General features: G+C 35.6%; 2 protein-coding genes and 1 pseudogene across 2 annotated transcripts; 1 reads left to right on the top strand and 2 right to left on the bottom strand.

The window, feature by feature from the left end:
* Positions 1–900: 900 nt before the first annotated feature.
* Positions 901–1,895, top strand: LOC111891089 (uncharacterized). The gene is made up of 3 exons (XM_023887176.1): positions 901–910; positions 999–1,081; positions 1,200–1,895. Exons 1-3 carry the CDS (start codon positions 901–903, stop codon positions 1,893–1,895), a joined length of 789 nt encoding a protein of 262 aa, XP_023742944.1.
* A 178-nt stretch (positions 1,896–2,073) lies between these two features.
* On the bottom strand, positions 2,074–3,721 carry LOC111891086 (anthocyanidin 3-O-glucosyltransferase 2). Its single transcript, XM_023887175.3, has one exon. It carries the CDS (start codon positions 3,673–3,675, stop codon positions 2,221–2,223), a length of 1,455 nt encoding a protein of 484 aa, XP_023742943.1. The 5' UTR covers positions 3,676–3,721; the 3' UTR covers positions 2,074–2,220.
* An 8,686-nt stretch (positions 3,722–12,407) lies between these two features.
* Positions 12,408–14,055, bottom strand: LOC111891087 (anthocyanidin 3-O-glucosyltransferase 2-like; annotated as a pseudogene).
* Between the last annotated feature and the right edge of the window lie 896 nt (positions 14,056–14,951).

Here is a 14,951-nt window from a genome sequence, read left to right as displayed (position 1 = left end):
AAGCATTTGATTCTCTTAATTAGGGATATCTCGATTCAGTGCTATCACAAATGGGATTTGGCAATAAATGGAGGTCCTGGATTCAGGGTTGTCTATCATCATCTCGTGCTTCAGTTATAGTCAATGGGTCACCTACCAAAGAATTCGAAATTAGCAAAGGTGTACGTCAAGGTGATCCGCTTTCTCCATTTCTATTCATAATCGCAATGGAAGGTTTAAATGTTGTCATCAAAACATCGGTTGAAAAAGGAATATTCAAAGGGATCAATATCCCTGGTAATGGACCAATGATTTCTCATCTATTTTACGCTGATGACGCGTTATTCATTGGAGAATGGTCTTGGTCCAATCTTAAAAACTTGACTCGCATTCTAAGATGCTTTCATGCATCCTTGGGGCTCAAAGTCAACTTCTTCAAATCAAAAGTCTTTGGTATTGGGGCTACGAGTGCTGAAACCTCCAATTGGGCAAATATCCTTGGATGCGAAGCTGGTTCTTTACCATTCACTTATCTTGGGGTCCCTATCGGGGCTAATATGAATTTGGTCAAAAATTGGAAACCAATTATAGACAAGTTTCATTCAAAGTTCTCTTCATGGAAATCAAAAACATTATCATTTCGTGGGAGATTAACATTAATCAATTTTGTTCTTGGCAATCTTCCTACATACTACATGTCCATATTCAAAGCACCAATTATCGTGATTGACACCCTAGAAAAAATTCGTCGAAAGTTTCTTTGGGGTGGAGTGGAGGGGAAAAACAAGATTCATTGGTATCATGGGATAAAGTAACTGCACCAAAAGAAAGTGGTGGATTAGGTGTTGGCTCAATACGTGCACTAAACGTGGGTCTCATTGTAAAATGGTGGTGGTGCTTGCAAACTGAATCGACTGCACTATGGAGTCAAGTAATAACAGGTATCCACTCTCTTTCTAACAAGCCTTATGATTATCTTTCAAAGAAAACTATTACTGGGGTTTGGAAAAACATTGTAGGGACTATAAAAGATATTCATAGAGCTAAACTTACTCTCAACGACATATTTGGAGGTCAAATCAGGAGAAAGCACAATGTTCTGGCAAGACAATTGGCTGAATAATGAGAAATTAAAATCAAAATATCCTTCACTTTATGATTTAGAATTGTGTAAAACATGCTCTGTTGCCTCTCGAATCTTAAATACTGGTAATTCCTAGGAATGGAAATCTTGCCCTTTAAACGTAGGATTATCCATAGAATTTAACAGGGTAAATCTGGAGATTGCTTCTTGCCAAATACAAACCGGACAAGACAAATGGATGTGCTTGTTAACGCCAGATGGAAGATATACTGTGGAAGCTCTCAGGCGAAGAATAGACCTAAATTCACATCAATCCATCATTCTCCCGCAGATCAGTTGGTGTAAGATTATCCACATTAAGGTACTTTGTTTCGCTTGGAGAGCTGCACAAGGTCATATCCCATCTGCTACAGCACTACAACATCGTGGCATGAATATCGATTCAACACATTGTAGCTCATGTATCGGAGGAGTTGAATGCGCTGATCACATTCTCATCAGTTGTCTATACGCAAGTTATATAAGAGATAAAATTTTCGAATGGTGCGGAATAACAAAAACAAATTTCAATAACGTTGGTGACCTACTTCAATTTGCAGCCTCATGGGGTCGATGCCCCAAGAAACGTATTAAACTACTATGTATATGCTACGGATTGATATGGAGTCTTTGGAAAACCAAGAATGACAGAATATTTCGTGGAGTTGCTACCATAACATCCAGGGCGATTAATAACATCAAATCGTTAACATATTTATGGCTCAAGTGTAGGGGTAATGGTATTACTGGTGATTTGATAGATTGGAATTTCTCCCCTTTTTCCCATATGTAATAACTTTAAAAACTATTTCTTTTGTTTTCTTGTTTTGTCCTTGCCTAGTTTCTTGCTAGGTTTCGGGTTCTATTAATATATTTTACTGTTTCTAAAAAAAATTAAATATATGTTTTGTAGTAATGTTATTTTTTGGAACCGATGCTAATTCTGATTTTGATGATATATTGTAGTAATGTTATTTGAAGAAAGAACTTCTATTTCTTAATTAGATTACCACAAGAGGTAGAACAGCTTTTACTCAATTACAATATTGCATATCTGCATGAAATTCGTAAAATTGCAGCGTCAAGTTCATACCGTACTCAATTTACTAACGTGAAATTCATATTGTATTATTTATAAAATCATGAACCAGACAACCAACCGAAGAAAACGACGAACCACCCTCAGTAACCGCAGCCCTGCTCATTTTGCTCATTTCTTTCACTTTTTCTCTCAACTCCTTATCCTCCATAACCCGCCTTATCCCTCTCTCAACATCATTCGCCATAAGAATGGCCATATCATCTTGAGGATTAAACACATTGTTCTTATAGTCTAACTTAATCTCTACAGCTAATCCCAGCTCTATCGTCATTTCAAACGCATTCATCTGTTGTTCGGCATACATTGGCCATGTCGCTGTTGGTACACCAAACCACAAACTTTCTAGCATCGAGTTCCACCCACAGTGAGAGACGAATCCTCCAACTGCTTCATGAGCCAACAATGACACCTGCGGTGCCCAACCAATCACTTTCCCTTTTCCCTTAGTACGCTCCAAGAAACCATCCGGCAACACCACTCCCGGATCTTCATAATCACCGGGGAGTACTTCAAATGATTTACCCATTTGAGGAGGTCGACGCAAAGACCAAACAAAACGATGGCCACTTTGCTCTAAAGCGTATGCTATCTCCTTCACTTGAACCTCCTTAAAACATCCCATACTCCCGAAACACAAGAACACCACCGAGGAAGGTGGCTGATCATCCAACCAACCGAAGACGTCATCACTGTCGTGTTCTTTTCCGGCAACACCATGTAGATTCAGTACAGGCCCAACCGGATACACAGGTGGGAAGCTACTCTCGGAAGTCAAAGACTTGATTGCATGTGTTTCTAACTCCAAGAAAGTGTTAACAATGAGAGCTTTAGCCTCTCTCAATTTCCGAACAGAATGCATCAGAAAGTCTAGACCTTCTTGAGTTTGGTACACCACCGGAAAAACGTTCGTCGGAACTGGTTTCACGAAGGTTGGAATGAGCATCTCGCCATCTGAGTTGCTCAACTCGAAAACATCTTGGTTTTGAACCACAAGGGTCTCGATGTACAACTTAAAGCCAAGAAAAGCTGCGTTTGATGTGAAGAATACGTAGCTTGGGACATTAAACTCATTCGCCACATCTATCATGCCAGTGCAGAATATATCGAGCACAAACCCGACCACCGGATTGGAATCTGGTCGACTTATCATGTCAGCAACGACATTTCTGACATGTTTTGAATGACTATTGATGAACTCATAGAAAGAAGTCATGGGAGCTTTGGGGTCAAGCTTTGGTAAGGTTTCATCTTGTGGGAGTTCAATGAAGACTATTCGTTCTATAGCCTTATTATGTAACGATTTGATGTAGGTTGTGAGAGCAAAAGCAGAATAAGGAGGGTTTATTAGAAGAACGGTTATGGAGAGCCTTTCATCATGATTCACGAATACTTTTGCCATCTCAATGGTGGACATTATGTGACCAACCCCTGGAACAGGGATGAAGACGAGTTGTGCTACTGTATTCGCCATGAATGATGGGTTTGAAGCTTTTGCTCTGTTTCAGTATTCGTAGGGATAAGATTTATAGTCGATAGATAATCTCAATTGATTTGATGTCATTGCGTTGCGCTGGCCCTGGCCCTACTTGGAATCTTATGGCTTGGGGACCAAGTATGTTGCCAAATTTGACTTGTATTTGTAAAATTATTGCTATAACCAGCCTTCTAATATTTAATAAAATATAGTGACATGCGTAAACTTTGCCAAATGACAAAAGCAGTTAGATTTAAAATTCAACAATAATGTATTTATAATCTTTTTCATCGTATTATGTAAAGACACTTCCTAGTTAAATATAATTATTTTTAGTACAAAATAAATAGAATAAAATATATGTTGATGGCCAAGTAAACCTTGCGCAAAACGTTTTGGAGTGTCTAAAAGTTATACTAATTTACCCGTTATTCATTCACAGTTGAATCATCTATGTTGAATCATCTTATAAGAGCATCCATGATAATGAATAGTGAATTCAATAAGATTGTTAAATGTTGTGACAAGTCTCGTTTTATTGAGATTTAATCTTAATATTCAATGGATTTGGAGTTTAATACTCATTGACCTCTTCAATGAAAAAAAAAAGATAAAAAAAACTTCATCTTAAATACATACTATAAATTAGGTTTGATAATTTTCTATTGAACTCTCTAGAGTTTAATGTATTTTAGAAAAAAATTAATAAAGTTGTATAGAATATAAAAAATGATGTCACAATCTATTGAATTTTATAGAATTCAATGCATTGTGGATGCTTTTATTTGAAAACGGAATCTTATAATATTTATAAATAATTCATTTATAACATATAAAAAGTGGTATTAATATTTTATTGGAAGATACGGGAGTAGTATAATTTTATTCCAAGATAATATTATGTGCATAAGACATGAACTTGATCACCAAGAAATCACCACGTGAAAAAGCCGTAGGTTACTAAACTAATCTATATGCATCCATTAATTTATATGTATTTTTTAAAGGAAGTCCGAAAATTTTGTTATATCCACAAAACATTACAAAGAAAAAAAAATAGACAAGGTCGTTTTTGGACATACCCCAACAAACGACCTCTAATAATACATCAACAATATACCATAACATAAACAAAAATTTTAAGACGTTATGCAAGTTATTATTATTTTTTTTTTTTGCAAGTTTTCATCTTATAATGCAACTTTAAATCATAACCTTAAAAATCTGGCTATAAATCCAAACAATACTCCTATAAGACATCAAGTGGACCACTTCCTTACTCACCGCATATCACTCGTTTCAAATTCCGAATTCTTAAGGCCCGGGGAATGGTCACATCCAAGGTATCGAAAAAGGTCTGTGACGTCTACGTCATGTCAGTTTCGCCACCAACCAACCACCAATCGACTAAACATTGGAAATGTTTACCATTCCACAATTTTTTTAACATTATATTAATTTAAAAACATAATTTATAACATAAATTAATTTTTTGAAAACATAAAAAAATAAAATCATATTTCATTAATTAAAAACATAGATATTTAAATCTTAGATTACTAAAATTAAACATTACATTGTCTAAATAAAATAAAAATTAAAAAACATAAAAAAAATATAGAAAAATTCTAATTGTCGTCGTTATCGTTACTGACATCATCCACCTCGTCATCACCGTCCTCATCCTCCTCTTCTTCATCGTCATTTTGCCATTGGAATTGTCTTTCCCATATGTATCCGGTCAAATCATGTCGTAGATTGTGATGTGTTTCACGGTTTTCTATTTTCAAAATCCTTGAGGAGTATGTCGGGCTGCCAACTTGTATTACTGCATATGGATTAAGTATATCCTTTGTGGTATATGAACAAATAGCACTACCATCTTCTTCTATTATCATGTTATGTAAAATAACACAAGCAGTCAACACCGTCGTCAAATTTTCCGTGTCCCATGTTCGTCTCGAATGTTTGATTATGTGTCACTTTTGTTTGAGGACTCCAAACGCTCGTTCTACATTATTCGTTGCAGATTCTTGTGCTAACTTGAACATTTTTCATTTATCGTCGACCAGAACTATGTATGACTTGACAAATGTAGCGCATTCTAAATATATCCCATCACCTAGGTAATACCAGTACTTATATTTATTTCCATTGACAACGTATGGCATATCTGGTGCTTTACCCTGTAAAATATCATTACATATCGGAGACGTTCGGAGCACATTCAGGTCATTGTTTGACCCCACCATACCAAAGAATGCATGCAAAAACGATAGGTCATTTGAAATAACCGCCACCAATATAACAATCGGCACCCCATGATCACTTTGCCTGAATTGACCACGCCATGCGTTGGGACAATTTGCCCACTCCTAATGTGTACAATGAATGTTACCAAGCATCCCTAGAAAACAATGTTTAGCTTGATACGTGCCATACAATTGTTCGACATTGTTTTTAGTCGGATGTCGCAGGTATATGTCACGGTAAAACTCTATAACATACTCACAAAATAGATATGTACACACTCGACCCGTCCTTTCAGACATTTTTAGATACTCATCTGATGTGTCTGCGGCGATGCCGTATGACAATTGTCTATGAGCGGTTGTACATTTTTGTATGGTAGTAAACCGCATTTACCTCTAGCATCCCATCGTAATTTGAAAAATTCATAATTACATGTCAAATCTCTAACTATACGTAAAAATAAATTTCTACTAATACGAAAACGTTCTTCGAATTTTGATAGATCATATAAACTATCAACAACAAAATAATCATGTACCAAAAGATCATGTGTCGCCTCTCGATTCCGTTCGATCCATTTTCTATGCTTCTTCTTGACGTTTGAACTTGGGCCCCTCACACGTACCATGTATCGTGTCACGGACAATAGCGTATAGAAAATAAAATCCTCATGAGAATCGTTGTCATCGGATGACGAAGAAATAAGAGGTGGAAAATTATCCATTGTTTGGTTGAATGTGTGTGTTTGTTTTGAAATAATATTGGTGTGTTTTAGTGGAAATTATGTGTAAAATGAATGTATATATAGAGAGAATTTGAAAAAATAATAAAACGATTTTTTTTAATTGACAAACGGTCGAAACAATCAAAGCAACGGTCCAAAATTGAATTGACCAATCAAAGCCTCCGTCTTCATCCGTCTTCCGCCTCACGTGACATGCAAACCACCCACCCCTTGGGCGGTGTTCATACGTCTCCAGGGGGGTCCACATCAACCCCACGCATCCTTTCATGGATCATACCGGACAGCCTAAACTCATTACAAAGAAATTTCTTATTACAATCAATTCTATTAAAAGTCAACAAACTTGCCTAAAAGTTTGTAATAGAAATTTGGATCTTCGTCAATTTACACGTTTAGATATAGAAGAAATCAAAAAAAATATTAAGGTCATGTATAGTTTTTTGCATACGAACTCTATTTTGGATGTTATTTAAATTTTTGGAAACATGGGAACATATACTATGAGACTATAATGTTTGTTTCGTTTACAACTACTTAATACGAATTTTCAGGTTTTCAAACGTATTAACTAGGGTTTGAATTTGAGTTGTTTGATTCGTTTGAATTTCCCACAATTGGAAGTAAGATACCATTTGGTATCTTATAATACTTGTAATTACATTATATATTATTAAAAATATGCATTAAAGCTCAATAGGTTAGATTACAAAGAGGTTCGTGGTGAACTGACTGTCTACAGTTTAGACCTAAATTTTGGGTTATCACATTTGAGCTGTTCAGATTAGTCCCCAGGTCATGGCCTTAGGTTGCCACGACGTGGCAACAGGGAATCAACGACTATTTTGGAATTTAGGATGTTGCCAAGGAAGGCCACGACGTGGAAACCTGTTGTCATCAATTTTGACATTAACTTTGACTGTTGACTTTTTGACAAGTTTGACTTTGTGTTGTAACAACGTAAATTTTCAAAACCAATTTTTTTCAAATTTAACACATTTATCTCATTTCCAAAAATTCCAAAAGTGCAAAAATATCAAATCATCAAACACATATTCAAAACTGTATATATATCAAATCCAGGATCCACTCAAATCGTGACTCCAACGCTGGTGTGTGTGCAATCAAGCCCGCCGCCTTCCCGTGATCCTGAGAAGCAGCTGAAACACATAACACATAACACGGTAAGCATGAAGCTTAGTTAGTTTCCCAAATACCATACATAGCACATTAGCCACTTTAGGCTATAACCCAATAAGACCCTCCGATCAATATGTCTTAGTGCGACCCTCCGATCCTAATTCAATAAGCTCACAATAATAATACTCGGCATAAATCACAAAGACATAATGCAGAATATTAGGGTGCACAGGTAAGCACATAACACATCTCGGTCACACAAAATTTCTACTCATGGTAAGTATAGTGAGAAGACTCACCTCCTAAGCTAGTAAGTACATGTCTCGTGCTTGGAAATATCGAACTAGCCTCCGCCTAAAACATAGGATAACCATCTCTAATTAATCCTCTATTCGTACTCAATTACACTAAGGTTGTTCTCTCTTTCTTTCTAATCCTTGGAATGGGTAAAATACCATTTTTACCCCTCCATGATCCCCATTACTCATGTTGGCCAACCCTAAAGTCAACAGTCCAAGTTTGACCTGACTCGCCGAGTGCACTCATGTGACTCGTCGAGTCCAGTCGCCCCTTAGAAGTCTTCGTGAAGGTTCAGCTCGTCGAGTTAACCCCCACTCGCCAAGTTATAGTACAGCCAACTTATCGGGACAAACCCTAACTGACTCGACGAGTCGACTCCTCGTCTCGGCGAGTCCAATCACACTCTCTTCTCTTTCAGACGATTTCACGGCAAAAAACCTTCCTAAACTCTAGATCTACACTATTAAGGCTCGTTTATCATGTAAAGTCACAAGCTTTATGTCCATACAAATGGCACTTAGGGCTTGAAATGCCAAAAACATACTTTAATAAGGGTTTTCACTCAAGAGCATTGTCATGGCTGAATAAAGCAAGGACTTTTGGACTCTAGGGACCTCACATGGTCCAGATCTAAAGCCTAAACATCTATATGAACTCAAAACACTTAAGGTCCTCATAATAGATGGAAAAAGCCCTAGATTCCAAAATCATGAGATCTACTCAGAAAATAAGAAAGGTGCAAGCTTTATACCTTTCACAGAAGCTCTCTAGTGAAACAACCATGGATATAGCATCTCCTTCTCGTCCCTTGGCTTGTAATTCTTCCCCTCTCTTCACAAGATGCTCCAAACATTCAAAGTTAGCTCAAAATACTCTCTAAGCTCAATGGCCGTTTAGGTTTTACTCTTAGTGAAGGTGTACCATAAATGAGGATATAAGTGTCCTTAAATAGGCCCTAAACACGGGGATTTAGGGTTTGTCTTCACAGCGTCTACTCGGCAATTCGGCTCCTCGGACTCGTCGAATAGATCATTAATCCACGTGGCATATCACGTCCCTACTCGACGAGTTGTAGAACCAACTCGTCGATTCGCTTATTAGACCTTTCCAAAAACTTGAATAAATGATGTACCTGGAAGTCCGGATATTACATTAGTCAAACTTGGGTAGAATTGAATATTTAGCTAAGGATTGGTCTCGGGTTGTTCTTAGGAAGCTTGGGTTGGTTTTGTTGTTGTTGACGTATTTGTGGAGCTTATGTTAAGTGGCAACCTAACAAGATCTAGCAATGCAAGCATCAAGATTTGAGCTTTATACCTTCTGAAGATGCTGGATCCAAGAGTTTGAACGCAACACCACAACTCCAAAGGTTTTCCTTCACCACCAAAATATCACTAAAAAGCTTCAAAGCTTGCACATAAGAATTAGGGTTTCAAGATGAGGGCTAAGCGGGATGGAGGTTCGAGGTAAGGAAATGTTTGAGGCCATAAAGTCCATTAAATGGGGTCCAAACCCTAAAAATTAGGGTCTGGAATCTTTGTAAGTACGCACTGCGTACTCTTACGTACGCCCAACATACGCGAAAGAATCCTCGCCACCCATTAATGATCTATGCTCAGTGTACCAGGAAGTATGCCTCGTGTAAGGACTTTTTTGCAAAGATTTCATACTTAGAGCCAAAAATCTGAGGTACGTGGAATATAGATGTTACACTCTTGTATGATATGAGATATTAGGAGAACTATTATATCAAAAAATGAGGGTGGAAAGGTCATCTCTAATTCACAAAGGGTAACATAAATGTCTTTCTACTATAGATTTGAATCTTTTAAATCACTAAGTTTCAAGTAAATGTTTTTAAAAAACAATCAAAGAATTTTTATTTTATTTTGGATATTTTCTAGTAGCAATCCATAAATTATGATATAAGTCATATGTGTCATCAAAATGTGACAACCACGAGACTTCATTCCAAGAAATTTATAATCTTTCATGGACAAAATTCTTTTAGTGTCTACGGAATAAGTTAATGGAGCGTTGATATCATGTAAACATTGACAAAACTTACTTTTCTTATTTTGATGTATTATAAAGAACATGTGGCAGATACATACAGATGACTCTCTATTCGAGAACAAGATCTTTATGTATTCCTATCAGTACAATGTCATTTCAAACACTAATCCCATTTTTTTATAATTAGTATCTAATAATAATTCTATCAAGATCCCGCATACATTTTTTTTTCTATATGTATAACATCTAGACAATGTCTCTAGTATGAAAAATCCCAAAACATTGACCTATTTTTCTAGAGGGTATCTTTATGATTTATCAACACGATACTTTTTCCCAACATAAAATTTATATTTTCAACTCTGGAAAATGCACCAGCTTGTTCTCATCGTTCTGGTATAAATACTTTCTTCAAACTTAGTCCTGTTCAAACAGTAAACGTTTAGAAGGAATCTTTGATTTTCCAGCATACAAATAGGTCAAGCTCTCTTACCCTTCATTTTTCATACTGACAAGTTATTGTATGCTGGAAAATCACTTAGAGTACAAAAAATCATAGTCTGCAATCGAAAGTGTTCTTTCTTAAAAACATAATATACGTCTACACCCAAACTCCAAAAAGTTTCTAAGTCATCAACCAAATGAGACAAATACACATCAATATTGTTACCAGTCTATCTCGAACCCTAAATCAGAATAACATTATAACGATTTTCATTTCATAACTACGGTAGAAGATTGTAATTACATAAAAGAACTAGCCACATACTATGATGAATGTTTATGTGCCTGAAAAGATTGATCTCGTCTGAACTAAGCCCAAATCGAATGTTTTTTTTATCTCTTTTTCAAATTTTGGATACTTCTTATCAATGTTTCTCTACTAAGATGGATCTGAAACATGTCTTACTTTTCCGTCAATTGCACATTCTTCGGAATGTCAACAAAGTAATTTTTCTTGTTTTTTGTTCTAAAATAACATTTTCGGTCACTGTAGAATAGGAAGATACCACGACATTTTAGCTGGTGTTCCATTGTTTGTCACATCATCGTCAACTTCATCCGAATCTTTTTTTGATTTAGACCTTGATTCCCCGCAACAAACACAATAATGTTGAATCTCAAATTCCTTTCTATACATCATATAATAATTTAGACATGCATGTATTTTTTCAATTTCCAATCCCATAAGAAACATTAGGTTTTTTGCTTGTTATGTCATAATTGGTAATTCATTGTCTTCCATAAACATGTCATGCAAAAGATCTAATAGACATGTGAAACTTTTATCACTCCATCTGATTTTTGACATTAAGTTGCTCAACTTCAATACAACATCAACTTTCATAAATTTAGAACCTCTATAGAACAGTGTTTCTATTTCTTTAAATATGCATTGTAATTTTCTTGTTCAACATCACCCCTATTAATCTTCATGTCATTAAACATTTTATTGAAATTGTCATTGGGGTCATTTGAATGGAGATCATCATCAAGGTATGAATTGTTATTCTATGTATTATCATTAATGTATAAAATAATCGAGCTACAATAAAGTAGTGTTTCTCTATATTTTAACCAACAAGTGGAGTTAGGAACAAAACCATTTTACAACAAATGATATTGGATTTCTTCGATATCATTAAAACTTTTAAAGATTTTACAAACAATGACAACAAATCGCTCAACTTCCTTTATTCACACGACAGCCATAAAATGCTAATAACAAGAAAACAACCATTTAATATATAAACATGTTAAATAAAATAAAAAATAATAACAATATATTTACATTTAATAAATGAAATAATTTAATGCGTAGAGTATCTAGATGAAGAAGAAGAGTGATTTTGAAAACATGTTAAAAACCCTAACGATTTTAACGATGCGGTTTACAAAAATAGCACAAAAAATCGTAATTTAATGTTGCGACCTATAAAATAAGCATAAAAAAATATAGTTTTGAAGGTGCGGTTTAGATGAAACCGCAATAACAAATTAAACGTTAATTTGATTATACAAAACCCTGTCAATTAACAAGTTAAATGGTGTGTCAATGTTGAAACCATGCAAACTACAACTTTAAATGGTACCGTTTCTTTATTTGTTGATGTCAATTTAGTTTTTTGTGATTTAATAATACGGTTTAAAGATCAAACCGCATAAAAAAAATCCATCGAATATTAAATACGTTTTCTAGTACTTGCGGATCTACTATGGTGCACCGGCAACACCAGGTTTTCTCGAAGGCAGTGCAAAATTTTCGATTTCTTTTTTTTAATTTTTTCTACTATAAAATGTCGGCAACATCTATTAAAGACCAGCAACACTTACTACGGAATCCTGCGTCCGCCTCTATTTATTAGATTACCACGAGAGCTAGAACATGTATTACTCGATTACAATATTGCACAATCCGCAAGAAATTCATCAAATAGCAACGTCAAATTCATATTGGACTCAATTTACTAACGTGAACTTCATATTGTATTATTTATTAAATCATGAACCAGACAATCAACCGAAGAAAACGACGAAACCACCCTCAGTAACTGCAGCCCTGCTCATTTTGCTCATCTCTTTCACTTTTTCTCTCAACTCGTTATCCTCCATGATCACCCGCCTTATCCCGCTCTCAACTTCTTTTGCCTTAACAATGGCCACATCGCCTCCAGGATTAAACACATTGTTCTTATAGTCTAACTTAATCTCTACAGCTAATCCCAGCTCTACCACCATTTCAAACGCATTCATCTGTTGTTCCCCATAGATTGGCCATGTTGCTGTTGGTACACCAAACCACAAACTTTCTAGCATCGAGTTCCACCCACAGTGAGAGACGAATCCTCCAACTGCTTCATGAGCCAACAATGACACCTGTGGAGCCCAACCAATCACTTTCCCTGTTCCCTTAGTACGCTCCAGGAAACCATCCGGTAACACAACTCCTGGATCTTCATAATCACCGGGGAGCACATTAAATGATGGTGGAGGTCGACGTAAAGACCAAACAAAACGATGGCCACTTTGCTCTAAAGCATATGCTATCTCCTTCACTTGAACCTCCTCAAAACATCCCATACTCCCAAAACACAAGAACACCACCGAGGAAGGTGGCTGATCATCCAACCAACGGATAACATCGATATCTTGGTCTTTTCCAGCAACACCGTCAGATTCAGTATAGGCCCCACCGGATTCACCGGTGGGAAGGTATTGTCGGAAGACAAAGACTTGATTGCATGTGTTTCCAACTCCAAGAAAGTGTTCACAATGATAGCTTTAGCTTCTCTCAGTTTCCGAACAGAATGCATAAGAAAGTCTAGACCTTCTTGAGTTTGGTACAGCTCCGGAAAAACCTTCGTCGGAACTGGTTTCACGAAGGTCGGAATGAGCATCTCACCATCTGAGTTGCTCAACTCGAAAACATCTTGGTTCTGAACCACTAGGGACTCGATATACAAATTAAAGCCAAGAAAAGCTGCATTTGATGTGAAGAATACGTAGCTTGGGACATTAAACTCATTTGCCACATCTATCATGCCAGTGCTTAGTAAATCGAGGACAAACCCGACCACCGGATTGGAATCTGGTCGACTTATCATGCCCGCAACAACATTTCTGACATGTTTGGAATGACTGTTGATGTACTCATAGAAGGAATTCACGAGAGCTTTGGGATCAAACATGGGTGGGGTTTCATCTTTAGGGAGTTCAATGAAGCTTATTCGTTCGATAGCCTTTTTCGGTAACGATTTGATGTAGGTTGTGAGAGCAAAGGCAGAATATGGAGGGTTTATGAGAAGAACGGTTATGGAGAGCCTTTGATCGTGATTAACGAGTACTTTTGCCATCTCAATGGAAGACATTATGTGACCAACCCCTGGAACAGGGATGAAGACGAGCTCTGCTACTGTATTCGCCATGAATATTTATAGTCGATAGATAACCTCAGTTGAGTTGATGTCATTGTGTTGCTGGCACTACTTGGAATCTTAAGGCTTCGGGACCAAGTTCTACATCACAATTATGTTCAGTTATAATTGTCCAGTTAATATTTTAATAACAAAAACCCAAATTTAACGTATTTTTGTAAAATTATTGCTCTTAGTAGTTTTCTAATATTTAATTAAAAGAATGATATGAGTACACTTTGTCAAATTAGATTCAAAATCAACAAAAATATATTTACAATCTTGTAATCGTTTTATGTAAAAACACTGGCTATTTAATTTTAACAGTATTATTTATAATTATGATTTAATATAATTATTCATTTAGTACGTATACCAAATAAATAGACAAAACATATTTCGATAGGCATGTAAACCTTGCATAAACCGTTTCGGCATGCATGTCCATGTCCAAAAAGTATACTAAGTAAGCCGTTATTAATTCCCATTGAATCCTCTATGGCTCTATACATTAATTATTATTTAAAAATTTGGTCTTACATATTTATGAATAGTTTATTATAACATATAAAGACGGGTATTAATATTTTATTAAGGCGTTATTAATTCCGATTGAATTCTTTACGGGAGTATTATTTAAAAACGTAGTCTTATACATTTTAAAATATTTTATTAACACTACCTTATACTCGGTTAAAACTAAGGTTATTATTTTTTAATCATTATATAGGCAAAAAATAAAAAATCAACAAAAATATATAACGTAATTTTGATTGTAAGAAAACAAGAAATAATATGAAGTTTTATAAATTACAATAATATATTTTTAAAGTACATTGCTATAAGTTGTAATACTGTTTTAGTTTAAAAAAAAAAGAAAAAAAAACAATATAAATGACATTTTTTTT

The sequence above is a fragment of the Lactuca sativa genome, chromosome 3, assembly GCF_002870075.4.
Source record: "Lactuca sativa cultivar Salinas chromosome 3, Lsat_Salinas_v11, whole genome shotgun sequence".
Classification (NCBI taxonomy): Eukaryota; Viridiplantae; Streptophyta; class Magnoliopsida; order Asterales; family Asteraceae; genus Lactuca; species Lactuca sativa.
Note: the sequence above shows the minus strand (reverse complement) of the source record. Positions and strands in the feature narration are given on the sequence as shown.